This window comes from Nyctereutes procyonoides, unplaced genomic scaffold (assembly GCF_905146905.1).
Source record: "Nyctereutes procyonoides isolate TBG_1078 unplaced genomic scaffold, NYPRO_anot_genome, whole genome shotgun sequence".
Classification (NCBI taxonomy): domain Eukaryota; kingdom Metazoa; phylum Chordata; class Mammalia; order Carnivora; family Canidae; genus Nyctereutes; species Nyctereutes procyonoides.
This window is the reverse complement of record NW_026575117.1, coordinates 1,812,877-1,839,317: the sequence shown is the minus strand read 5'-3', so window position 1 is coordinate 1,839,317 and position 26,441 is coordinate 1,812,877. Positions and strand designations below refer to the sequence as shown.

General features: G+C 65.6%; 2 protein-coding genes across 2 annotated transcripts; both read left to right on the top strand.

Annotated features, from left to right (window-relative positions):
• The first annotated feature begins 2,348 nt into the window (after positions 1 to 2,348).
• IGSF9 (immunoglobulin superfamily member 9) lies at positions 2,349 to 18,555 on the top strand. Its single transcript, XM_055334183.1, is given in 22 exon segments — positions 2,349 to 3,231; positions 3,830 to 4,082; positions 4,288 to 4,476; positions 8,359 to 8,511; positions 9,196 to 9,350; positions 9,624 to 9,741; positions 11,193 to 11,334; positions 11,432 to 11,577; positions 11,669 to 11,811; positions 12,999 to 13,139; positions 13,574 to 13,690; positions 13,869 to 14,019; positions 14,218 to 14,341; positions 14,602 to 14,777; positions 15,043 to 15,293; positions 15,426 to 15,510; positions 15,609 to 15,785; positions 16,320 to 16,362; positions 16,619 to 17,156; positions 17,159 to 17,472; positions 17,734 to 17,861; positions 18,053 to 18,555. Coding segments are annotated over 21 exon segments (3,534 nt in total). The 5' UTR covers positions 2,349 to 3,231; positions 3,830 to 4,024; the 3' UTR covers positions 18,238 to 18,555.
• A 1,410-nt stretch (positions 18,556 to 19,965) lies between these two features.
• On the top strand, positions 19,966 to 25,921 carry TAGLN2 (transgelin 2). Its single transcript, XM_055334342.1, has 5 exons — positions 19,966 to 20,078; positions 23,958 to 24,167; positions 24,454 to 24,628; positions 24,880 to 24,982; positions 25,239 to 25,921. The coding sequence occupies exons 2-5, from the start codon at positions 23,988 to 23,990 to the stop codon at positions 25,378 to 25,380; spliced, it is 600 nt and encodes a 199-aa protein (XP_055190317.1). The 5' UTR covers positions 19,966 to 20,078; positions 23,958 to 23,987; the 3' UTR covers positions 25,381 to 25,921.
• The last annotated feature ends 520 nt before the right edge of the window (positions 25,922 to 26,441 follow it).

Here is a 26,441-nt window from a genome sequence, read left to right as displayed (position 1 = left end):
GCGCGGGGAATGGGAGTGGAGGGATCTTAGGGATCTTACCTGCTGGCTACAAGGAGCAGAGGGGTGAAAAAGGCTCAGGAGGGGAGTTCAAGCCTTCTCCCCGCCTGGCTTTCACACTGTGCCCCCTAACCTGTGTTCAGGAACAGTCCTATCCCTGAGGTCCGCGTGTCACCTTGTAAGGTAATGCTGAAAGCTGCCACTTAGGGAGAATTTTTTGGAGGGATAGTGGGAGAGCCCCACCGCTGCTCCTGCCTCCCCTCCGCCCCCTCCTTTGGCGCCACCTTTTCATTTCAAGCCGGGCTGAAAAGCCCCCAGACGTTTACACCCGGAAGAACTTTGCAGCAGTCGGTCTCTGAGGACAGAATGGATTACAAGCGGGGATGGTGAGCTTCCCGGCCGCAGCGTCCTGGCCCCGGGGCTGGGGACCACCTGGAAGGAGGATGTGGCTGGGATCCAGGTGTGAGCAGTTGGGTGTGCCCTGCAGGGTGTCTCCAGGCAGACTGCTAAGGCCACGCTTCCCCCATCAGATGCCCCGAAGGCTCCGTGGAGTCACAGACGTTCAGACTGGGCAACGGCAGTGAAAGGGAAGGTCCGGCTGCTGGGGAGGGCCCTGACCCTGTATCCCTAGGGGGCCCCCAGCTCACCCAGGAGAAAGCTGAGGGGTCCTTGGGCCTGCAGTCTCTAAGGAGGTGGGCTTCATGAAGTCCAGGCCAGTGTGCGTTCAGCCCTGCCCTGCACCAGGGGCAAGTCCGAGGAGAGTCACCCACTGCGGTGAGCGCCCCGCCCCCGCTTCCCGGGCCAGCCCCGTTTTCTCCTCAGTGGAACAGACCTAGGCCTACTTCCCAGGGGTCTCTGCCCAGGAGGCTGCAAAGCCTGGGGTCCAGGGTGGGCACCCTGCAGAGTTCAGGAGAAGAGCACTTCTATCTTTGCCCCTGTGTCCGTGTGTCCAAGCCCCGTGTGGGGAAGCCTCCCAGCCTGCCCCCCCCCCCCGCCTGTGCCCCGGGGGTCGCAGGCGCTGGGGCTGCAGCGGGGGCGCCCTGGCGGCGTCGCCCCGGCGCACGGTCCCCTGGCACCCTGCGGGAGGCGCCGGGGCAGGGCCTGGGAGCGCGCCAGTGCAGACAGGTATTTCCAGTCGGGCCAGAGCCGCAGCAGAAGCCGGTGGGGGGCAGGAGGTGGGGCGGGGGAGGCGCACAGAGGGGAGCCCCCTCCCCGCCACCTCACCGCCCGCCCCCGCATCCCCTGGGGGCCCCTCCCCGCCATCCCGGATCCCCTGGGGGTCCCGCTCCCCCGTCCCCCCCGCATCCCCTGGGGGCCCCCTCCCCTACCCCCTACCCCCACATCCCCTGGGGGTCCCGCTTCCCCCTTCTCCCTGCATTCCCTGGGGGTCCCGCTTCCCCCTTCTCCCCGGATCCCCTGGGGGTCCCGCTCCCCCTCCTCCCCGCATCCCCCGGGGGTCCCGCTCCTCCCCTTACCCCCCGCATCCCTTGCGGGTCCCGCTCCTCCCTCCCCCCGCATCCCCTGGGGGCCCCTTCCTCCTCCCCCCTCCCTCTCCCCCAGCATCCCCTGGGGGCTCTCCAGGCCAGGCTGTCTGTGGGCCCCGCGGCTCCCGGGGGGCCGGCCCCGGAGCGGGGCGGGGGTGCGGGGGGGCCCAGCTCCCGCCCTCTGGCCGGGTCCTGCGCGGCCGCCGCCCGCCCCCCGCCCGGCGCCCCGAGCTCCGCCAGGGGGCGACCCGAGCCCGCGGCCGCGCGTCCCGCGCTCCCGAAACTACAACTCCCAGGGCGCTCGGGGGTCGCGGCCGCCCCTCCCCCCTCCCCCTCCCCCTCCCCCCCGGCCGGCCCCTCCCGTCGGCGGCGGGCGGGGCGCGGCGGTCTCCAGGGCGACGCGGGCGCTGGGGCGCGGGGCGGGGGCGGGGGCGGGGGGCGGGCGGGGGAGGCGGGCCCGCCCCCTATTGTGTGGCTGCGGGAGCCGGGCCGCGCGGCGCCGGGCAGGTGAGGGCGGGGGCGGGCGGGGGCGCGCGGGGCAGGGGCGCCGCGGGCGGGGCTCCCCGGGGCGCAGAAGCCGAGGTGCGGGGAGTGAGCGGGACGCGGGGTGGGCGCGTCGGGGGCTCCCGGACACCCGGACAGCCGGCGGCGGAGGTACCGCGGGCGCGCGTGCAGGGGCCTGGGGCTGGGGGCCCCGCGAGGGGGAGTTCAGGGTCCGGAGCCGGAGAAGGAGCAGGGGGTCGAGGGCCCCGTGCGGGGCGGAGGACTCGGGGAGGGAGACTCCAGGGCCGAGGGGGGGAAGGGGCGGGTGGGATGCTGGCGCGCACGGGAAGGGAGTTCTTGAAGCGCGGAGGACCTGGGCCGTCGGGGATGGGGGGAAACGGGAACGTGTGGGGGTGCTGTGCGAAGTGGGGTGCTGCACCCCCAGCACGGGGGGGGCCCACACAGGTGAGGACATGGGCACAGAGGAAGAGGAGGATGCAGGAAAAGCGGAGGAATTCTGGGGAAACCGGGAGGGAGCTGGGGTTCCTCTCCACTTGGAAAGTGATGTCAGGGAAGAGGGGGGAGCTGGCTGGGGCGCGGCACTAGGGGAACCTCTGCTGGGGAGTTGCCCCGAGTTACCTGCCCCGGGGCACTAAGTGGAAGCAGGGGTCAGGGCGAGCCGAGAGGATGTTTTGCAGCCTGTCCAGAGCTGGGAGGCCAGCAGCGGGGTGGAGGCCACAGAGCAGAGTCCGCCCGGGTTTGCCTGGGCCCAGGGAGCCGCACCCTGCCCCAGCCCAGGGTGACTACCCCAGATGCTCCCGGCCCGCTGGCCAGAGTTCCTACCCTCATGTCCCAGGGCTCTCACCCTGTGCACCCTAGGGCTGTGCAGGCTTCTTGGCTTCTCCTGGGTCACCCCTCGAGGGTTGGGGAGGGGAAAGCCTGGCGGTTCCTGGGCGGAGAGGACGCTGGAGCAGAGTGAATGGGAAGCACTGGGGTGAGGCACTGGGTCATGCTGTCTGGCAGAGGGAGGGCTGCCTGGAAGCATCCAGAGGGGAAAGTGCTGCCAGCCGCCTGTCCCAGGACCTGCCCAGACCTGGAGGGTGCTGGAGGGGCGGGCGGGGCTCTCCAGCAGGTGGGGGAGGCAGACCCCCCTCCCCCAGGGCCTGACTCACTGCTGAAGCTGTGTTGGGAGGCTGAGTGGAGAAACAGAGCCAGGGTCTCCAGCTTCCGGGCCTCACCAAGGCTGGGGAAATGGGCAAGGACTTGTGTGTGTGTGTGTGTGTGTGTGTGTGTGTGTGTGGTCCCTTGGGGCCGCTTTGTGGGGGTTCTGATCCCGGTTTCAGGCCTCACTGGCTCTGTGTCCCTGAGCAAGCCTGCCTGAGTTCCTCGGGGTCCTTAGTGGTCACTAGGTGGAGGCGGCAGGACTGGTCTTACGTGCAGTCTTGTTATGAGCATCAGGACGAGGGAGGAGAACACCGAGGAGGCTGAGCCATGCGGATTCTCCGTCTCCCATTTTCCTGACACATCTTTTTCCAAGGGGATGGGAACCCCAGTTCCCTCCCAGCTCGGCTTTCTGAGCACTTAGTAACTCGGGTTCCCCTGGAGTTCCTCTGTCTTTCTTAGCATCTCCCTACTCCTCTGTGCCGCCTTCCCGTGCCCTCACCTGTTGGGGCCCCCACCCCGTGCTCCCTGGTTCTTCTAGTGCCCCCACCCCAGCCCTGGGGGGCCCTTACTCCCCAGGGCGGCAGGATCTCTGGTCTCTGCTCTCCTCTTCGTTTGCTCTCCCTGCGGCCTTTCTCTAACTGTGGGGTTTCTTCTGGTTCCCGGATAGGCCAACTCTGTGTTGCCTTGGGTTTTGCGTTTAGATCTGCTGGTGCTCCCGGGAGCGAGCAGCTGCATCAGGTGTTATGTGAGCCGAGCCTTAACCGTCCAGAAGAGTGCGAGCTGAAACCTGCCACCCATCAGAAGGATTTGCAGGCCCTGCTGGGCCTTGGACACCCCTGAGCCCCTCCATCTGGGCCCCCGTGGATAGGAGGGGCTGGGCGAGCGGCAGCTGGGCTATGGTTTGGTGCCTCAGAGTGACCATCCTCAGCCTGGTCATCAGCCAGGGGGCTGACGGTGAGCCCGACTTCCTGGGCTAAGGCGGCCCCTGCGGGGACACCCCCTGGAGCGGGGAGGGGAGGGGAGGGGTAGGGCTGGTTCTGGAGCAGTTGGGGAGCTCCGTCTCTTCACCAAGTCCCGAGGGCTCCCCTCGGAGGTGTGAGGAGCGTCCTCCCCGGGCCCTGACGCTGGTCCCCGCTGTGCCCCCCCCCCCCCCACGCAGGTCGAGAGAAGCCTGAGGTGGTGTCGGTGGTGGGCCGGGCTGGCGAGAGTGTGGTGCTGGGCTGTGACCTGCTGCCCCCGGCTGGCCGCCCCCCACTGCATGTCATCGAGTGGCTGCGCTTTGGATTCCTACTTCCCATCTTCATCCAGTTTGGCCTCTACTCTCCACGCATCGACCCTGATTACGTGGGTAAGACTTGTCCTCAGGTGGGAGGTTGGAAGGGACTAGCAACACACCAGCAAAAGTGGGCTGGGGGTGGAGGGCAAGACCCCTTAACTGCTCTGCCTCCCCTCCCCCACTGTCTGGCAGGCCGGCCTGGGCCTCGGGGTGGGTGGATGCACAGCGGGGTGGCTGGATCTGTGACCTGTCTGCTTCTCCCGGTGGTGGGGGGGACTCTGGCTGGCTGGGGTACAGAGGAGCCTGTGCGGAGGGTGGGCTGGCGATGGCTGGGTTCCCTAAAGGTCAGGGAATGGACGGATGGGGCCAGGCTGGGTTCCTGCTTCAGGTGGCTCCTGTCCAGTGTACAGGCCTCCCAGGGGCAGGGGCGGCGCCTTCTGCACCCCTGCTGGCTCCCTCAGAGGCCTCAGATTCCTCCTAATCCCAGATGGAGCCTTAATCTGAGCGGTTTAGGTTTACAGCAGGCAGGCAGGTCGGCAGGCAGGCAGGTTGGAGGACAGTGAGGGCCCGCGGTGGGGGTGGGGCAAGACAGCCTCGCGGCCTCCTCTTCGGAGGGGAGACCCTGGAAAGGCCACCTGGGAGGACCTTGATGGGGGAGGAGACCCCCACCTTTCCTCTGTAGTTTGAATCCTGAGAGCAGCCCGGCGATTGGCTGAGCCTTCCGGGAGGGGCCGGCTGAGATCAGGCAGGTGCTGCAGAAGGAACAGTTTATTTTCAAACTGGGGGCAGTTGTTGGCAAACAGCCTGGTGGGAGCGTGTGTGTCTACACAAGCCCTGTGAGGGCTGATGAAAGCGGGCCCCAATTAGGACAGTGGGGGAAACCGGCTGTGCCCACCAGCCCTCCCTCCCTGCCTCGCAGGCCATGGGGGGTGCGGGAGGGGTTTGGGCGGCTACAAAATGTTGCCTGGGTGAGGACAGGGCAGGGGCAGGTGGGGTGGCCAAGGGACGGGCTTTGGCTGGGACCCCACCAGGGGGACGAGAAACTGTCCTCTCTGCCTTCTGCCCCTGCTCCAGATCCCTCAGGCAGACGGGCCACTGGGTGGTTGGCAACTTTGCCACCGGGGAGTTTCCTTTGTCTCTCTTGCTCCTTGGAGCTGTGGGGGTTGCGAGCAGCGGGGACCCCTGGGGCTCTTCCCACCCTGCCCTGTGTGTCCGCCCCTGCCTCCTGGTCTGGAGCTCCCAGCCGGCCAGTCCCAGTCGGGGCCCTGGGGGGAGGAGGCCTCTGCGCCCATTAACTCTGTTGCTGCCTCCCAGTGTGGAAGGGGCCTCTCTGCCTTTGTGTAGGGGACTCGGAGCTGCAGTTGCTAGGCAACAGGAGGTGGAGGTTGCTAAGGACAATGCTGTCCTGTCATAAGCCCTCTGGGCAAAGGAAGGAGAGATGGTCCGGGACTGTGTGTGAGGCTGGTGGCCTAGAATGTGGGAGGGACCGCGCCAGAGCCCAGAGCTCCCAGTGCTTGAGGACTCAGCAATCCACCTGGCGGAGGAGATGGGATTTACAGACCCGCATGGGGTGGCAGGCAGATGGGGACGGATGGTGACTGGGGGGGGGGGGCGCCGTCTGCAGAGCGCCCAGCACAGCCGGGCCTGAGTGCCTCCCTGGGCCCGGCGCCCAGAGGGTGGGCTGCCTTGGCTCCTGCGACGCCAGCTTTCCCAGCGGGCCGCAGACCCGCTCTTCGAATCCACGCCGGCTTCGGGACCCTGGTTTTTGTGCTCTTTCTCGGGAGTTTCAAGGTAGCCCACGCCGCAGAAGGCACACGTCTTCTCTCTTCCCTGAGTTGTCTGGTCCCAAGCGGTTGCTACTTTACTCTTGCCGAAGCCTCCGGTGCTCCCTGGCGCCCGTGGGGTTCCTCTGGGGTTCCTCTGGCGGGGCAGCCCTTGCAACATCTGGGCGGAGCCAGCGCCGCTTCTTGGACCCGTGTGTGTGCGAACTTGGACACGTGCGTGCACGTGGGTTCTCTGCCCTCTGGGAGCTTGAGAGCAGAGTCTGTGTCTCCTGCTTCCTACACACATCCCTGCGGACGGGCTGGAGCCCACCAGGCTCTGGCCCTGCAGGTCCCTTCTTCTAAGTGAATTCTTGGGAGGATTAAACATGGTGCCAGTACTTAGGATCCCATGGTCCGCGTTCAGTGCTCAGTCTCCCTCCCCTCTTCTTCCTTCTTTGTAGAGCTTCAAGATCATCCTAGTGGAGTGTTGCCGCTGTATGGCGCGTGGGAGAGGTCGCCTGCTGGGGTCTGCAGGGCTCGGGTGGCCGGGGATGCCACGCGGGGTGGAGGAGTGTGATTATGTTAAATATTTACTTGCAAGGCCTGGGCTTATCTCCTGGGTGGGGATTTCAACACCTAGCCCCTGAGGCGGGCCCGCCCATCCTGGAGAGTCCACACCCCTGGACCTCATCCTTGCCTAAGAGCACCAGGCCCGCCCGAACGTGATGGTTCTCTTCTTCCCAGACATCGCTAGGGTGGATGCAGCCTCAGATTCTCTTTTGGGAAGATCACCCTGTTGGTGGAAGGGAAGCAGACGCACGGCTTCAGCATTTCTAGTATCTGGACGGGCCAGTTAGGGGCCCCGTCTGGTTGGCTGGAGCGGGCACATGCAAAGGGCACGTATAGTCTTAGAGCTGTAATGGTTTGGGGCAACCCCGGCGACTTAGAGGATCCTGTGTGTCCCCATCCGAGGTTTAGATGTGGTGGGCTGAGGGTTGTAATGGAAGGTAGGCCCAGGGCAGAGAGCCCTCCGGGTGGGCTGTGGAGGGAAGGCACCAGGGCGAGGATGCCCAAGAAGACACGTGTCCAGGAGCCAGAATGTGAAGATTTCCTGCGCATGCGGGTGTGGGAGGCAAGGGACAGAGGTCTAGGCATGCCGGGTTCCTGCATGGTGAGGTGGTGCTGAGGGGGGAGGAGACCATGTGTCACCAGGCGAGGGGCAGGGTCAAGCTCCTGTCCAGCCTCTGATTTCGAATCTTGCCCCGCCCATGTGTTCTGCGGGGCGTGAGCACCTGCCGAGTGAGGCCGCCCGTGCCGCTTGCCCCGCCGTCCCTGCTGTCCCCACCATCCCAGCGCCCCGCGCGCCCCAGCCAGGGTGGTCTTCCCTCCTTTGCAGGTGAAACTGAAGCTGGCGAGCTTGTGCAGGGAGTATCCGGCAGGGCCGGGCCGTAGGTCGCTCTGGCTCGTGAGCGCGGGCCTCTGTCACTTAGGCCACCCTCCTGGCCAGGGACACCCGGAGCTGTGCAGGGAGGCTGCGGAGGGACTTGTGGGGGCCGCCTCCGTCTGAGCCTGGTGGGGGCTGCATGCTGGCCAGGGGGACACGTGTGTGTGGCTGTGCTGTGGCTGTCTGGAGCTCCACGCGGGGCCGGGTGCCCTGGAGCGTGAGGAGGCTGCTGACCTTGCTGCCTGGCCGGGCTGGCCTCTGGCCACCCTAAGGCGCTTAGGCCGTTGATAATAGCCCTGAGGGATTAGGGGCTTTGGATGGTGAGGTCTGGGTCCCTGCTGGGCCCCAAACACCGCTGGGGTTTCCAGGGACAGTCCTCTGGCAGGAGGAGAACTCTGGGAGCCAGACCTTGTCCCTGCGAAGCGTCCAGGCAGGTCCTGTAACAATCACAGGGACAGTGTGTGGCTCTTGAACCTCCCTTCCCCCAACAGTCCTTGAAGCCACCTGCGGTTCCATAGCGTCTCATCCACCTGCTGGGTTTCCCTTTGTCTACTCTGGGTCCCAGCTGCTGAAAGGCGGGAGGCGTCTGGGGCTGGGTGGAGGGATCTGGCCTCAGTGACCCCCCAACACCACCTGTGTCCCTCTGGGCCGGGCCCCACTTTGTCAGGGTGGCTGCCAGAGCCCGGGCCTGTTCTTGACCCCTGAGAATAACCAGTGTGACCAGGGGGCTCGGGGCTCCTCTCCCAGGGCGAGTCCGGCTGCAGAAGGGAGCGTCTCTCCAGATTGAGGGCCTCCGGGCGGAAGACCAGGGCTGGTACGAGTGCCGAGTGCTCTTCCTGGACCAGCACAGCCCTGAAGACGATTCTGCCAACGGCTCCTGGGTGCACCTCACCGTGAACTGTAGGAAGCAAGTGGTGGAGGAGGGAGGGGGGCAGCATGCTGGGGACCTGTGGGGGGCGTCCAGTGCCTCCCCCCACTGGCGGCCCTAGTGGCTGGCTCACTCGCTCACTGGCTGCATCCTACCCCTCCCGCCCCACGCCGGCCCTGCCAGTCCTTCGGTCTGGGTGGCGTCTGCCTGCCAGGCTCCATTGGAACTTCTTGTCTTCTCGGCTCCTGCCTCCCTGGCCAGACTGGGCAATGGGAAGGGTGCTGTTGGGCCCCGAGTGGAACACCGCTCACCTGTATACACAGCACGTAGTTTTTTCAAAACACCTTTATGCCTAGCACCTCACGAATTTTCTCACAGCCCTAGGAAGGAAGGAAGGTCATTATTATTCCCGTTTCATTCAGGAGACTGCATCGTGCCACTGATGAGGGGCAAAGCAGGGTCTCGAAGCCAGGCCTCCTGACTCCTGGGCTCTCCCCCAGCCCTCCACACCCAGGCTGTGTGCAGCCCCTATGGCCAAGCCCACCGGCCAGTGCGGGGGTGGGCTGGTGCAGCCCTCGCTGGGCCCTGAGTGCGGCAGGGGTGGCTGCTGGGTGGGGGGCTGCAGCCCTGACCCACCTCCCCGGCCCTCGGCCCTCGGACTCTGCTCTTCGGGCTCCTAGCCCCTCTGGCACCCGCTGAGGCCTCTTTCTCCGCAGCCCCCCCGCAGTTCCTGGAGACACCTCCCCAGGTGCTGGAAGTTCAGGAACTGGAGCCTGTGACCCTGCGTTGTGTGGCCCGAGGCAGCCCGCAGCCTCAGGTCACTTGGAAGCTCCGCGGACAGGACCTTGGCCAGGGCCAGGGTCAGGTGCAAGTGAGTCCGGGGCTGGGCTGGGCCCAAGAGAGTGTGGGGCGGCGGGGGGGGGGGGGGGGGTGGGGGGGTGGGGGGTGGGGGGAGGCCTGGGGCTGGGGCTCGATGACCTGGCAAAGGCCAGGCTGGGAGACTGGCCAGGGGAGGGGCTTCGCAGCGGCCTCCGGAGCCCGGCGTGCTGCCTCCCTCTGCCGTCCAGCCTCAGAAGTGCAGGCTCCGAAGCCCGCGGGAGCCGAGGGGAGGCGGGTGGGCCCTGACCGTCCCCTCCTGCCCCAGGTGCGGAATGGGACGCTCTGGATCCGGCAGGTGGAGCGAGGCAGCTCCGGCGTCTACACCTGCCAAGCCTCCAACTCCGAGGGCAGCGCCTCCCACGCCACCCAGCTGCTGGTGCTAGGTGCTCGGTGCTTGGTGCTCTCGGGGCGGGAGGGCCGGGAACTGGGCCCCTGTAGGAGGGGCTGTGACCTGTGGCTGGGGCCAGGAGGGGTGTGTGGGGACAGAGGAAGCTCTCAAGGCAGGCTGGTGCTCTAAAACCAGCATCTTAATTCTCAAGGGATCAGTGAAGGGACAAGTCCATGTTTAGTGCCCAGCAGTGTGGCAGGTAAGCCCCCTGAGCCCCAGCCTCCTCATCTCTATATAGGGAGGTTTGTGTCTATGTTCTAGGACTATTACAAGAATGTAACCGAGCACAGTGATCAGTACTTAGTAATTCCTGTCCAAGTCCTTGTAAGACAAGCTGGGAAACGGCCTGGACGCTGCCTGCAGCGCCGCTTCTCCAGGGCAGTCCGAGGAGCTAGCGGAGGCCGCGCTCCTGGGTCCCCCGGGAAGGCCGCGCTGGTGACGAAGGGCCAAGTGTGCCGGCGGCCAGAGGGCCCCACTCAGTCCTGCCCACCCTGCTCACCTTGGGCAGCTCTCCTCACTTCTCTGCCTCTGAGCCTTCATTTCTTCGTCCGTGAAGTGGAGACAGTAATTCCTCCCACAGGAGGCACTTGTGAGGATTAAAGGAGCGCCCAGATGCCTGTAGTGTTCTGGGCGCCGGCTCGGAGCCTCACCCCGTAGGGCTGCCTCCTGGAGCAGCAGAGCCCGGGGAGGGGCGAGGGCGGTGGGGCAGCAGAAGGGAGGCACGGCTTGCGGGGACCCTGTGGCCTGGCCGGACCAGCGGGAAGAGCGTTCCGGGTGGGGTTCAGAGAGCGCAGGGGCGGGAAGGGCAGTGATGCCATCATGGGCAGGGCCCCATACCGACACAGAGAGGCTGCGGTGGTGTTTCCATAGGAAGGGATGGTTGGCGGGGCTGGGAGGGGTTGGATCCCGAGGGCCCGCGAGGCTACATCAGGGAGTTGATGCTTCGTGTGGTAGGAGCCAGGAGCTGCTGGGAGTTCTCGAGCAGAAGTGTTCTGCGGCCAAAGTGGGCATTTATGCTCGAGTGGCCGCAGGGGGGAGCCTGGGTCGGGAACTGCTACGGTGTCTTGGGTGAGGTATTGGGTTTCTGCAGTAGGGCAGGACACGAGGTGACCCTGGATGTGACAGATGAGGGACATAAAGGGTAGACCAGCAGAGAGTAAGCCGCTTCCCCACCCCAGCCCACATGCGCACACTTGCGAGCACACATATGCGCGCACAGCTTGTGGGCTGGGCCTCTGGGTGGATGGTGGTGTCCTGGAGGGGAGGGGGGCTGCTCTGGGGAGCGAGGGAACTGTGTTCACCTACTGGGTTAGGGCCATTCCCCGAGGCTCTGCAACGTCCCCTCGGCTCTCCAGACTGCAGATCCGGGAAGAACGGCAGAAGGGACCTCAGGGTTCTGGGAAGACCATGGGCTAAGGCCCGTCTCTCCCCTGTGCTGCCTCGCAGGCCCCCCGGTCATCGTGGTGCCCCCCAAGAACAGCACGGTCAATGCCTCCCAGGACGTCTTGTTGGCCTGCCGGGCGGAGGCGTACCCCACCAACCTCACCTACAGCTGGTTCCAGGACAACATCAATGTGTTCCACATCAGGTGGGGCTCTGGGGCGGGCGGAGGCCTGGCAGGTGGCTTTTGAGGAGCCCCTGGGCTGAGCAAGCCGGGGCCCCTGCCCACACGTGCCGTCTTGCAGCCGCCTGCAGCCCCGAGTGCGGATCCTGGTGGACGGGAGCCTGCGGCTGCAGGCCACCCAGCCCGACGATGCTGGCCGCTACACCTGTGTGCCCAGCAACGGCCTCCGGCGCTCGCCCTCGGCCTCGGCCTACCTCACTGTGCTCTGTAAGCCTGGCCCGGCTCCCTCCCCAGCCCGCTCCCCTGCTCTGGGCCAGGCCTAAGCTCCTGCCCTACAAGCTGCCACTGTCTCCCCCAGACCCGGCCCAGGTGACGGCGATGCCTCCCGAGACACCCCTGCCTGTAGGCATGCGGGGGGTGATTCGGTGCCCAGTCCGTGCCAACCCCCCACTGCTCTTTGTCAGCTGGACCAAGGATGGGCAGGCCCTACAGCTGGATAAGGTACAGGCCTGGGGCCGGGGTTAGGAAGGGCTTAGCTGGGTGTGCTTCCAGGCGGAGCAGCCAGGCGGGAGGCAGCTCAGTTTAGTTCAGGTCAGTGGCCAGGGACGTGCTTCCCCCCTGGGGCTGTGTGGTGTTTGGGGGGCAGGAACACAACCTCCATCCGTAAGAAGGGCGCCGCCGGGGCGGGTAGGACAGCAGCACACAAACTGTGCCGGAAGGAAGGGTCAGCCGAGGACGGATCAGCAACAACTTGGAGGACTTTGGTGATGGGCCTTGGGGCGTGGACAGAGGTTCCGAGCAGAAACCAGGTCCCCGAGGCAGGGAACAGGGCGGTGTGTGTGTGGAGCATGAGGAGTCCTCGAGTCCGGGGGGCGTCATGGTGCCTGTGGGCGTGTGATGCTGCAGAGAAAGCTCAAGGGGCAAGTTGGGGTCAAAAAGAAGAACCGTGGATGCCAAGTGAATACTACATCATTCCAAGGCGATCTTTGTCTGCAAAGGGTATACATGCCTTGTGGGCTATGGCCACATCTTTGGATCCCAGGGACCGTGGGGCTTCTGCAGTAGGACTCAGTACGTTTTTGCTGAACGTTATAAAAAAAAAAGTCTGCAGGCAACTGGAGCCAGGGAGTTGTGTGAGCAGCGGTGTGATAGCGTCGGAGCTCTGAGCAGGAGCTGAGAGTGTCCGGTGAATGGAGGGCAGAGTGGACGCAGGGACCATGGTTCAGGGCTGTTGAAATGGCCCGGGGGAGGGGTGAGGAGGTCACGGGGGTGGACGGGCTTCATGCCTAGACAGAGGCCTTCCTGGAGGACAGACCTGGTGAGAGTTTGGAGGGGGAGTAAGGGATCTGGGGATAGCGGGACAGCAGGGGCCTTAACGCAGAAATAGGGAAGCCAGGGAAAGGAAAGGATTTGGGGTGGAAGGTGCTGCCTTTCATCATGGAGAGCTGGAAAGACAACTGGGTGACCCCACACACACACTCGAGCAGGCAGGGAGCCCCCTCCCAGGGCTTAGCTCCAAGGGCGCCCTTGGAGAGAGACCTGAGACACTGAGACATGGGAGTCAGAGGGAGGTGAGGCCTGGCCAAGGAGCCCTCTGCAGGGAAGCGGCTCCTCCTCCCTCTTCTGCCCCTGCTCAGCTGCTTACCCTAGTGGTCATCCGTCTCCTCTCTCCTCTGCCCTTCCTGCAGCTCCCTGGCTGGTCCCAGGGCCCGGAGGGCTCGCTGATCATCGCCCTGGGGAATGAGGATGCCCTCGGAGAATACTCCTGCACCCCCTACAACAGTCTGGGTACCGCAGGGCCCTCTCCGGTGACCCGCGTGCTGCTCAAGGTGAGGCCGTGGACAGGCCAGCAGCACTGGGCCGGGTGGCTGAGGATGCGCCCTGGTGCTGACACCTGCCGGCCCAGGGGGGTGGGGCAGTCATGTGCGGGGAGGGGCTGTCACACGCCCTCCCAGAGGCTTCTGCAGAGGTGGTGCCAGGGAGGTGGAACAGGAGACACACACATGCCCCCAAAGTAAGATAGCGCGCCGGTCCAACTCACTAGCCTTGGCCTCTCTGGAGGGGAAGGGGTGGAGAGCAGAGGGGAGGCTGAAAGGGTGTTCTGTGGAGGTTTATACATCCTCGGAGATGCTCCCCATTTCCCCCTAGCCCCCAGGGTTGCAGAGACGACAGGTAGGGAGATGGGACCTGAGAGGGGGGTGTGACCGGAGCCCTAGAGAGAGAGCCGTGCGAGGCCCCTCCCGATGCCAGATCTGGCTTGCAGGCTCCCCCAGCCTTTCTAGAACGGCCCAAGGAAGAGTATTTCCAGGAAGTGGGGCGGGAGCTACTCATCCCCTGCTCGGCCCAAGGAGACCCGCCTCCTGCTATCTCCTGGGCCAAGGTAAGGCTCCCGACCCTGTTCTGCCTGCGTTTGTGCCCACCAGGCCCCTGCCTCTCCCTGCCCCTGGTCGTTCTGTGGGAAGGAGGGGGCCATCCGAGTCAGGGTAGGGAGGGAACCGGAGCTGCCCTTGGTGAGGGGTGGCTGCGTGTGTCCTCAGGGCTGACCAGTGGTTCCGTAGGTGGGCCGGGGGCTGCAGGGCCAGGCCCAGGTGGACAGCAACAGTAGCCTCATCCTGCGACCGTTGACCAAGGAGGCCAATGGGCGCTGGGAGTGCACCGCCAGCAATGCTGTGGCCCGAGTGGCCACCTCCACACACGTCTATGTGCTGGGTTAGTGGCTGCAGAGCTGGCTGGGGTCTAGGGGAAACCATGTGGGACTGTGGATTATTTGTGGAGCTCCACGTGGGCTTGGTGGGTGGGGGACCCCTGGGGTGACAGGTCGAGGTCAGAGGCCCTGGGACTTCCCTCAGCCCTTCGCCTTCTCTCAGGGCCCTGACCATCATTCCTCCCTCAATTCCCCCTCTTCAGGTACCAGCCCCCACGTTGTCACCAATGTGTCCGTGGTGCCTTTGCCCAAGGGTGCCAACGTCTCTTGGGAGCCTGGCTTTGATGGTGGCTATCTGCAAAGATTCAGTGTCTGGTATACCCCGCTGTGAGTGACCTGGCCCTGCCATTCCTGTCCCTCCCCCCAGCACCCAGGTTCCCCCTGGCCCTTGGCCCTTTCCCCTCTCTCCATCCAGACCCTAATTTTGCTCTATCTCGGGGCGGGGGGGGAGGGGTATCATAGATGTTCAAGGCCAGGTCCTGAGACCCCGGATGGCTGAGGGAAAGGGGGCAGGTCAGCCCTCTGGACTGCAGAGCCTCCTGGCCCCCCTAGTTCATGAGGTACCCCCATTTCCTCATGTCTTCCAGGGCCAAACGTCCCGACCGAACCCACCATGACTGGGTGTCCCTGGCAGTGCCTGTGGGGGCTGCTTACCTCCTCGTGCCAGGGCTGCAGCCCCATACCCAGTACCAGTTCAGTGTCCTAGCTCAGAACAAACTGGGGAGTGGGCCCTTCAGCGAGATCATCTTGTCCGCCCCCGAAGGTGAGAGACCTCTGTCCCCAGAGCAGCTGATGGGGTGGGAAGGGACTGGTGGGAGAAGCCAGGATATGGGAAGACCTGGTGGGAGGGGGCAGAGGTGCTGGGCAGCTTGGCTCCACAGGGCTTTAGGGAACGTGCTTCAGCTTTGTCTCCCGGGGCTCTGGGAGGATGGCTGGGCACGGAGGTGGTGAGAGGGGACGGAGGGCTTGGCATGTGGTGGCAGGGCCCTGGAAGCCCTGTGTCTGTCATGCCTGTCTGCCCTGTTCAGGGCTTCCCACCACACCAGCTGCCCCCAGGCTTCCGCCTACGGAGATGCCGCCTCCCCTGTCACCCCCCCGGGGCCTGGTGGCGGTGAGGACACCCCGGGGGGTGCTGCTGCATTGGGAGCCCCCGGAACTGGTCCCGGAGACCCTGGATGGCTATGTGCTAGAGGGAAGGCAAGGCTCCCAGGGCTGGGAGGTGCTGGACCGGGCCGTGGCAGGCACGGAGCTGCAGCTGCTGGTGCCAGGACTCATCAAGGTGTGTGTGGGAGGCAGGCCCCAGCCCCCAAACCTCAGCTGCGCACCCTCCCCTCCCAGCTGCAGTCTTTGTGAATGGGGCTGGGCCCCTGACCCCTGACCCCCGACCCCCTTCCTGGACCCTCGCCCCCAGGACGTTCTGTACGAGTTCCGCCTTGTGGCGCTCGCGGGGAGCTATGTCAGCGAGCCCAGCAACCCGGCCAACGTCTCCACTTCCGGTGAGAACCCGGCGGGAGGGCGGAGCGCTGGGCACGGGGCGGGGGAGCCGCAGCCCACGGTCGCGGGCACGACCCCCCCTTCGTGGCCCCTCGCCCAGGCCTGGAGGTCTACCCCTCGCGCACGCAGCTGCCCGGCCCGCTGCCCCAGCCGGTCCTGGCCGGCGTGGTGGGCGGGGTCTGCTTCCTGGGGGTGGCCGTCCTCGTGAGCATCCTGGCCGCCTGCCTGACCAACCGGCGCAGGGCAGCCCGCCGCCGCCGCAAGCGCCTCCGCCAAGGTAGGCCCCGAGGCCCCGCCCACCGGGTGGACACCGCCCCCTCCCCCCGCGCGGGCCAGGTGCGCGTCCTGTCCGCCTGCACGGTCCCGGGCCCCGCCCACACAGGCCCCGCCCACCGGGTGGACACCGCCCCCCTCCCCCCGCGCGGGCCAGGTGCGCGTCCTGTCCGCCTGTACGGTCCCGGGCCCCGCCCACACAGGCCCCGCCCACCGGGTGGACACCGCCCCCCTCCCCCCGCGAGGGCCAGGTGCGTCCTGTCCGCCTGCACGGTCCCGGGCCCCGCCCACACAGGCCCCGCCCACCGGGTGGACACCGCCCCCTCCCCCCGCGCGGGCCAGGTGCGTCCTGTCCGCCTGCACGGTCCCGGGCCCCGCCCACCGGGTGGACACCGCCCCCTCCCCCAGCGCGGGCCAGGTGCGTCCTGTCCGCCTGCACAGTCCCCAGGCGGGCGGCGGCTGAGGCTGAGGGAGGCTCGGCGCCTGGGGCCCTGGAGGGCCTGAGCCCGTGTCGCCTCTGGTTGTCCCGCCCGAACAGATGCGCCTCTTATCTTCTCTCCGCCCGGGAAGTCAGCTCCGCGGTAAGTCCCTCTACCTCCTGGGCTCCCTCCTGCGTGCTCTCCGGCGCCTCCGGTGGCCTGGGAGGGGCGGGCGTGCAGCCTGGGGCCTGTCTGCCATCACCTGTGCCTTTTCTCCACCTCTTCTCCACGTGGGTCCTTGTCCCCGTTGCTCCCCAGCTCTGCTCTGTTGGCCACCAGACTTCCCCGGGCCTGATGCTGGTTCCTGGGAGGGGGGCCGGCCCCCTGCCACAGAGCCTGTCCTCCTGTCCTTCCCCAGCTCTGCTCCAGGCTCAGGCAGCCCTGATAGCGTGGTGAAGCTCAAGCTCCAGGGTTCCCCGGTCCCCAGCCTGCGCCAGAGTCTGCTCTGGGGGGAGCCCGCTGGTGCCCCCAGCCCGCCTCTGGATCCTCCGCCTAGTCGGGGGCCCTTACCCCTGGAGCCCATTTGCCGGGGACCAGATGGCCGGTTTGTAATGGGACCCACCGCAGGGGCCCCCCAAGAAAGGTCAGGCTCTGAGCGAGCTGAGCCTCGGACCCCAGCCCAGCACCAGGTCAGGTCCTATGACTGCAGCAGCAGCAGTCCCAGCGGGATGCCCCAGCCCCTCTGCATTGCAGACATCAGCCCTGTGGGGCCCCCTCCCGCAGCCCCACCTAGTCCTCTTCCGGGTCCAGGACCCTTGCTCCAGTACCTGAGCCTGCCCTTTTTCCGGGAGATGAATGTGGATGGGGACTGGCCCCCTTTCGAAGATGCCGGGCCTGCTTCACCCCCAGATTACATAGATACCCGGCCCTGCCCCACCTCATCTCTTCCCACCCCCTGGACTCTGATGCTGCGTCCCCCAGGGCAGGGCTTCCTGGGGCTGGGGCCAGGGCCACCCCAGAGCCCCTGTACACGGCACTGGCTGACTGGACCCTGAGGGAGCGGCTGCTGCCGAGCCTTCTCCCTGCTGCCCCTCGGGGCAGCCTCACCAGCCAGAGCAGCGGGCGGGGCAGTGCCTCGTTCCTCCGGCCCCCCTCAACGGCCCCCTCTGCGGGGGGCAGCTACCTCAGCCCTGTTCCGGGAGACACCAGCAGCTGGGCCAGTGGCCCTGAGAGGTGGCCCCGACGGGAGCATGTGGTGACAGTCAGCAAGAGGTGAGGACAGTCCTTGCTCATCCCTGGCCTGGCTCCAGTTCCCACCCAGACTTCCCCGTCTTCTCTGAATACCCCGTGCCTTCTGGGCTCCGCTCCCACCCTGGGACCAGGAGAACCCGTCTCCTTTTAGAAGCTTTTGCTGAGGTCCAGGGATCTTCAGGGAATCTATGGCCCAAGCTGAGTCTGGGGGACTCTGGGTTGGGGCTTTTTCTGTTGCCCCACATTCCTCCACCCATACCGCACATTTGTCGCATTTAACAGGAGAAACACATCTGTGGATGAGAACTACGAGTGGGACTCCGAATTCCCTGGGGACATGGAATTGCTGGAGACTCTGCACCTGGGCTTGACTGGCCTTCGACCCCGACCTGAAGCCGAGCCAGAGCTAGGTGTGAGAGCCCTCCAGAAAGGCAACGTGGCCTCGCTCTTCCCCGTCTTTCCTGTCTGTCCCCGGCCGGGCCCTGTGCCGGGGGCTTGCTCCTGCTCCCTTGGCTCGTCCGCGCTGGCAGGGCCTAGAGGGCTCCGTGATGCCGGCAACCCTCAGACCTGTCCCTCTTCTTGTTCTGCCCTCTTCCTGCAGATGCGAAGGTTCCAGAGGAGGGCAGTGGCCTCCCGACCACTGCCCAGGCTCCGGGTCCTGAGGCCCGCTGTGCTGCCCTCCGGGAGGAGTTCCTGGCTTTCCGTCGCCGCCGGGACGCCACTAGGGCTCGGTTACCAGTCTATAGACAGCCTGTCCCTCATCCCGAACAGGCCACTCTGCTGTGAAAGCTGGGTGAAGGCACACAGACCTCGCAGAGGGGGGCCCGTCGAGACCTAGCTCCAGCCTGGAACACTGCCTCTGCCCCTTTGGTGCCAGGCACAGCCCCTGATGCTGGGCTTGGGGGGGCGTGGTAGGCTAGAGATGTATGTGCTGGGCCCCCAGAGCCTGGGGAGGAACAGGGGTTTTAGATTTGCCAGTGTGTGTGTGTGTGTGTGTGTGTGTGTGTGTGTGTGTGCTGCGCACGTGTGTGGTGATGATGGTGGTGGTGTTTGTGGTGTGGGTGAAGTTTTTTACAGGTGAATAAAGAAAATCCGAAAAACGTTTCTGTGTGTTTTCCGCCTTTGAGTCTGAGAGGGAGGTGGGGAATCCTCAAGCCTTGAAAAGGAGGGAACTCTTCCTTTTAAGGAACACAGGTGCACCCAGCATCCTTTCAAAACGCACTTGAGTGCCTACTGAGGGCAGCTACGAGAGACCAGTGTTCGAGTCAGACACCGAGAAAACAAAATTCGCGAAGTGAATAAAACCTTTGCCCTTGGCGAGTTCCTCCGGGCTGGCCAAGCAGGCAGAGAATCGGGTCCAGCGCGAGGCCGTAAGCTCCGTGATAAGGCCGAGCGCTGTGTGTGCGGCTGCACCAAGGAAGGAGTCAGCAGGGAGCGCTCACAGCTTGTGCGGAGGGTGCCGCACGCTGGGGGGGGGCGGGGGGGGGCTCCTGCAGCGGGAGTAACGGTAGGAGCCCACGTGCCAGGCCCTGCTTTAAGCTCTTCACACGTATCCTCTCATTTTCCACAACTCTGATGTAAGTAGAGTTACCGGCTGCATTTTATAGACCGTGGAACTGAAGCACAGAGGCCTTAGGGGCTTAGGAATTTGTCCAAAGGTCACCCAGCGGGTATGGAGTGGAGCAGGTCAGAAGCTGGTCAAGGAAAGGGAAGCATCCCAGCCGGCAGGCATGGAGCCCCCGAGCGCGCTTGGTCTCCCTGGGAATCCCTCGGTGGCGCTGGTAGGGCAGGTTTGGGGAAGAGGGGACGGCAAAGAGGAAGGAGGCAGTGGTTGAGGCCCTTGGACACTGGGCTAAGGGGTAGCTTCTACGGAACAGGAGGAACCGCACCCCAGGGGGACGCTCAGCAGAAGCCTGAGGCGGGGTCCTCCTTCAGCTCCTACCCTGCTCCCCCACACCCCTCCGACACGACACAACCGCCAGCCTCCTCCGCTGCGGCCTCCTCGTCGGATCGCTGCAGGGCTTAAGGAGGGATGCCGGGTCTGGAGGAGACCCACAGTCGGGAGTGAAAGATCTGAACCCTGGGTCCCAAGGCCCACCACACCCGCGGGGCTCGGGCAAAGGATGACCTCACTCTCGGTTCCTGCCCGGGCCTGAAGTAGGTGGAGAGCAGGAGCACACGCAAGTGCCGTCCTGGCCTGCAGCCCTCGTGCTGTCACACCCCGGCACCTGGGGGGAGGGAGGGGTCCTCTGTGTGCCTCCGTTTACCTAACCGCGCTTTTTCCATCGCGTAACCGCGGCCACAGTCTTGGGCTAACCTTCCGGGCCAGCAGCTTCCCACCGAGGCACGAGCCCAAGAGCTCGGGGTGCAGGCCGAGGCTCCCGCGGGTGGAGACCACGGCGGAGGCGCGCGGAGTTCGCGCCGCCCCCGCCCCCCGCCCCTGGGCCCGAGGCTCTGCCCTCCGCCCTCCGCCCTCCGCCCTCCGCCGCGGCGCCTTTAAGCCTCGGGACGCTCGCCCCGCCCCGGGTCCGCCCCGTCCGAGGCGGGAACCCGCTGAAAACCCCCGGCCCGCGCCGGGCGCGCCACTCGGCCCGCAGCCCCCGCCCGGAGTGCGCGCCGGCCCGACGGTGAGCAGGGGGGGCGGCGGGGCGGGGCGGGCGCCGCTCTGCACGCCCGGGGCCGTCGGGTCGGGTCCCCCGAGCCCCGGCGCGGCCCCGCTGGGCGCGGAGGTCAGGCGAGGTCGCGGGGCGCGGACGGGGCGCCCCGGAGCTTCCCCGCGCCGCTCCTGCGCGGCTCCCGGGGCACGTGCGGGGCCGCCGTCTGCGTCCTCTCGGTGCCCGCGGGGCTGCTGCGGAGTCGGACGGGGTCGGCCGGCCTCGGCCCCGGGGCCTGGGGGCGCTGCTGCCCCGCCGCTTCCCGCCACCCCGCGCCCCCCCGCTGCTGGGAAGGCCGGGGGTGGGGGGGCCCGGGCGGGGTGCCCAGACCACTGCGTCACCGGCGGCGGGCGGCGGGCGGCGGGCGGCGGTGACTCATCGGGCTGTAACGGCCCAGGGTGTGGCGGGGCGGGGCCGGACCTGCGGGCCCCAAGTGCTCGGGGCCCCGGGAGCCCAGCCCGGGAGCAGCGGGGAGCGCGCGGCGGGGGGGTGCTGGGCGAGGCTCCCCGAGGTCCGGCTGCGGAGCCCCGCGCGGGGGGACCGCGGCTGCGAGGGAGCCCAGGGCCACCGGGCTGGCCCTAGCTCGGCCCCCGAGCGCTCCCCCTCCCCGCGGCCCGCCCGGGCCCTCGCACCTGCCTGCACCCGCGCCCTGCGGTGGGAGCCTCGCCGGCCCGCGCCGGTGCGTGCGGCTGCCCGGTGCCCCCACCCCGCGGGGTTCCCGTGTTTGGTACACAGAAGCCATGGCAACGGCCCCCCTCCCCCTCCCCCTCCCCCTCCCCCCGCAAGCCCTGCGGCTTCCTGTTTGTGCAGCCTCAGCTTTCTCTTCTGCCCGCGGACTTGCCGCTGAGGGGCTGCCCCGCGGGGTCACAGGGGTCCACGCCCGGCCTCTGCCAGGTCCCCGCTCGCTCCGGGCGCCCCAGCCCCCCTGCGACCCGTGGGCACAATGAATGGAGCGTCTCTATCTTTCCAGTGAGACACCCCGCCCCCGGGACCCTATCCCTTGGCATCTGCGTGGGGTGCGGCGAGGTGAGCTCCTGCCCAGGGTCTGGGTGGGGCCGCCCCCCTTCCGGGGCCATTGTAACTTCGTGGGTGAGGCTGAGGGCTGTTCCCACAGCTGCAGGCAGCTCTGGTTTAGGTTAGGGCCGGCCCACCCCCCAAGTGGTTCAGCTGTTGGCTTCTTTTCGGATCCCCAGCCCTGGGCCTCTCCCAGGCTGCGCCCCACCCCGGTAGGCACCTGGCTGTCTTCCCTTCCTTTGAGGGAGGGCTGCGGAGGGTCCCCCCGGGTGTCACTAGGGTGGGCCACCCCGGCTCCAGCGCCAGCTGGGACCGCTCAGCTTGCAGCTGGGGAGGAGAATCAGCTGCGGACAGGCTGCCCCCCCCCCTTCCCAGACTCCGCCCCACAGCTCGGACTCCTGGGGCTCTAGGGCAGTGGCCCCAGAGTGGAGCCGAGACGGGGCGGCTGGAGGCTGTGACACTGCCAGCTGGGTCCAGGCTCCAGAGTGGGGGAGGGGCCCTCAGCATCCCCCCTGAGCCCAGAGGTGGGTCTGGGAGGCCAAGTCTGTTCAGCTCCTGCAGGGGGGACCCTGGAAGGGTAGGGCTTCAGGCCTGCTCGCCCCAGCCAAACCTGGTGGCTGGGTTAATGATTCTCCTGCCCTTTTTCTCCCTGGCCATCATGATCCCTTGGCCTCAGGCCACTTGGCTCCGAGGGGACACAGCCCCGAGGCCCAGGGGACCACAGTGAAGCTGATCCCAGAAGACAGGTCTGGACATTGGGCTGGGGAAAGGGGCCTTCCTGGTGGCCGCAGCCCTGGCCTCCCCCTGCCCCCGCCCCAGGCCTCCCAGCCATGCCCCTGTGTGTCACGGACCCCCGGGCTGAATGAAGTAGAGCCAGTGGTGGCCGAGTGGTGGCCGAGCTGCGGGGCTGGCCTGGGAGCACAGAACCTCGTCCCCTTGCCCCGAGGCCTCAGCCACCCTGTGCTTGCCCTCCCCCGGCTGAGAGAGTGGGTGCCTGTGGTGTGGGTCAGGGCCCAGACCGACATTTATCTGGGCCAGCCTTCAGGCCGGGGAAGCGAGGGTGGGTTGCTCTTAATGAGGTATAAAAATAACTGATTTAGGGGGAGGATCTGTGCCGGAAATGTGCTGCTGGATAAGCCGGGGTAGAGGGAAGAGCCTTGTCGGGGTGTGGGGGAGGGGGTGGCCTGAGATGAGGCCCAGAGGCCCAGAGGCAGGAGCAGGAGGGGGTTTGGGGTGGTGCTGAGCCCCGAGGCCCATGGAGGGGGTGGCAGGATTGTTTAACCTGGGGTGTGTGGGAGAGAGGCAGCCAGAGTGACCTCATCCCTTGAGTCTGACCTGGCTCGGAGCCAGATGTGGAGAGCAGGAGAGTGTCCCTTTCCTGTCCTTGCACACAGGTGCCTGTGCTGGGGGATCCCCTGTAGGGGCAGCAGCGGGGATGGGGTAGGAAGTGGGGTCCTGGCACCCCTCGGCCTGGGTAGCATTCCTGGGACTTGCTCTACAGGGTCTCTGGGGTGTGGGACGGGGCAGTGAGACAGAGGGTGGGGCCAGCGGTCTGGAAACCACCCGGTTCTTCCAAACATGCGTTGTCAAAGGAACTTAAACCCTCCTGTGTGTTTCCCCGGGTCTCCCTCCTCTCCATAGGCTTTCCCCCAAAATACCACCCGTGGCTCAGGGGTTGGTTCCCTGTTCTCGCTGTAACAGATCCCTACAAATTCAGTCATGTAAAGTAATACACATGTTGCGTGGTGCGGTTCTAGAGACCCCGACCGAGGTCTCATTGGCTCAAATCAAAGTGTCTGCAGGGCTGCCTGCCTTCTTGGGGGGCTTGGGGGAGAAGCCCTTTCCTTGTCTTTTCCAGCCTCCCCTGACTCTGCTTCCTGCTGCTCTCACTTGCCCGCCTCCCTCTCTCCCTCCCTCCCGGTGTAGAGCCCCTTGCTGTGAGGATGACACCACCTGGATGACTCCTCCTGCTCCCCCTCTGTCAAGACCCTTCACTTCTGCAGAGGCCCCGTGATCTCCATTCACGGGCCCTGGGGGTCAGGATGGACACCTTTGGGCGGCCGTTCTGCTTACTGTGGCTTCTAGAAGGGAAAGTAGAATTGGTTTTGACTGCCTGGTTTCTCATGGGAAGTTCCTTTTGCGTGCTGAAATGAAATCTTTTAAGGACCTAGTCAGACCTACTCTTCCAGGAAGCCTCCCAGGCTGCTTCTGCCCCCAGGCTTCTCTACGTTTCTGTGACATAGGGGCTGATTGCAGACTTGGACAGTACTCAGTCACCTGCAAGCCTTCCGCTTTCCCGGGTGCTCACTTTGTGTGTCTGTTGGCATTCTGGGACCAAGGACTCCCACAGTCCCTTCCGTAGTCCATAGTACAATTAGTGGGTCGTGCTCAGTTAAACCCAGAGGCTGAGTGAGGGTGGCTGGTCCAGTTCCCTACCTCCTGGAAGAGGTTTCCCTAAGCCATTCCGCGTCTTCCTCCTGCCCCCAAATTCTCCTTCCCAGGGCTGGGGTTGGAATGGCCAGTGTGCCTTTGCTAAAGCTGACTGCCCCGAATGGGGGGCTGAACCCCCAGACCGGGCTTTTCTACCCCGTATTCTGTTCCAGTGGGTTTTCTACTTCATTCTAGTAGTAGGGCTGTTAAAAGAAGTCTAATGGCAGGACTCAACGTGGTAAACAGACTGCCTGTCGTAGGGGCGGGGGCACCCAGAGGTGGCCTGCAGGGGCCCTTCGCCCCAGGGCCCCGGGGTCAAGGTGCAAGTTCCCTCATTTGACGGTGCTTCTCTCCCCTGGGGCCCACCCTGCCGGCTGCGGAGTACTGACTGCTGTGCCCTCTCCCCAGCTGCCCCCACAGCCACCACTGCCCTTTGGAATGGCCAACAGGGGACCTGCCTACGGCCTGAGCCGAGAGGTACAGCAGAAGATTGAGAAACAGTATGATGCGGACCTGGAGCAGATCCTGATCCAGTGGATCACCACCCAGTGCCGCAAGGACGTGGGCCGGCCCCAGCCTGGACGCGAGAACTTCCAGAACTGGCTTAAGGATGGCACGGTGAGAGCTGAGCCAGGGCGGGGGTCTGGGCTTGTCCCATTTGTAGAACTGAGGACACACCGCCTCCTGCATACCCATCTTCCACGGAGTGAAACAGGGGCCCCTGGGGCATCCACGGGAGGCTGTGCTCTAGACAGCGATGCTGGAGCAGCAGGGTTGTCCCTCTGGGCTCAGGCAGGAAGGAACTAGGGCTCCCTCAGGGTGGAGGAGGAGCTGCCTTCAGGTGGGACAGGAGCCTCGGAGACCCTCGTGGCCTCACCTCTGCACGCCTGCTGTCCTCACCCAGGTGCTGTGTGAGCTCATCAACGGGCTATACCCCGAGGGACAGGCGCCCGTGAAGAAGATCCAGGCCTCCACTATGGCCTTCAAGCAGATGGAGCAGATCTCTCAGTTCCTGCAGGCAGCCGAGCGCTACGGCATCAACACCACTGACATCTTCCAGACTGTGGACCTCTGGGAAGGTGGGCCGGGCCTTCGTGACCAGGGGGACGGGGTGGGTTTCTGGCACCCTGGGGACAAAGGGGTGTGTGTGTGTGTGTGTGTGTGCGCACGTGTGAGACGGAGGAATGGGCCATGTGGGGGGTCGGGATGGAGCAGGGTTTGGGGATGAAGGGAATTAGGAAGCCAGGCTTGCTGACATCAGTGGGAGGGGAGGAACCCTGGCACCAGGACCCCAGGGCCGCTGAGGCCGACACGCCCTCCCCCTTCCCAGGAAAGAACATGGCCTGTGTACAGCGGACACTGATGAACCTGGGTGGATTGGCCGTAGCCCGGGATGATGGGCTCTTCTCTGGGGATCCCAACTGGTTTCCCAAGTGAGTATCGCCAGGCGGCCCGGGCCAGTCCCTGTCCCTAGCAAATGGTCCTGCACGAAGTGCTTTCACGTCCCTTATCTCTCCCCAAGTCCTCACAACCCTCCTGGGATGGCAAGGAGACACGAGGAGGTGGCTTCAGAGAGCTCCAGGCTCTCAGAAACCAAGCTGACACAGGCACCTGAGTGCCCCCTGCCCAGTCCAGGGGACCCAGGGGCAACCTCCAACCTTGTCCTGACCCCGCTCCCTTTCCACGCAGGAAGTCCAAGGAGAACCCTCGGAACTTCTCGGACAACCAGCTGCAGGAGGGCAAGAACGTCATCGGGTTGCAGATGGGCACCAACCGCGGGGCCTCCCAGGCCGGCATGACCGGCTACGGGATGCCACGCCAGATCCTCTGATCTTCCGGCCCCGTTCCCGCCCTCTCGTGAATGGTTAATATATATATATATTTTTTAGCAGTGACATTCCCTGAGAGCTCCCCGGGGCCCTCAGACTCCCCTCGGCCGGGTGGGGGCCTGGCCTCCCTGGGGGTGCCCCCTGGCGGGCTCTCCCCTGTGCTTACTAATACATCCCCTTCCTTAAACCCACCAAAACTGGACCAACTGGCCTCTCTTCTCCTGGGACCAAAATCTGGGGGCCTCGCCACCCCCCTACCCCTATACCTCTCCTCTTTCCCTTTGGCTTCTTTTTGCCCTGAGCCCTGCCCTCGATCCGTTGCTTGGCCAGGGCTCGGGGACGCTGCCTCCTGGCCTTCCCTCCACGAGGATGCCTCGCCCCTAGCTGTGGCTGCAGGGACTTAATTTATAGGGAGAGGCCTGTGGCGGTGGCCACCCCAGCCACAGCTGGGCCGCGCTCACCACACAGCTGGGCAGTCGGCCCCTAACAGGGGCCCTCTTGGCTTCCCATTTTTCATTCCCCTTGCTGTGGCTAAAGGGTGGGCGGGAGGGGACGGTGGGGAGGGCTGCCCGCCATGGGCCGGGGCTTGAAAAACCTGAGTCTGCTGATTGAAATAAATGACTCTGTCTTTTTTTGGGTGGTCTCTGGCTGTGTCTGGGGCATGAGCCCTCCAGCGGGAAGGGAGGCATGTGGGGCCAGTTCAGTGCCTGGTGCAGGGGAGAGGTGAGAGGGCTCAGAGATGAAAGGCTCTAGTCCTCACCCCCATCCTCCAGTTTCCTTCCCTGTCCTCTTCTCTATGGGTTTCGAGGAGGGTGGATTGGGGTTGGGCACAGCTGCCCTTGGGGCAGGAGGGCGTGTGGGGAGTGTCCACACCGGCCTAGGAACTGGGCTGCTCTTCCAGCCACTACCGCTTCATAGCCGCTGCAGGAGGGTGGAGCCGACAATTGGCGCTGCCCTGAGTCCTGGCAAGTCTCTGGGTGCCAGGCCCCCCAGGCAGGCTTGGGGCAAGGTGGCCTCTGTTGCAGTCGGCCAGGCCAGCTTGGGGGCCAGGGCCAGGGGTTGC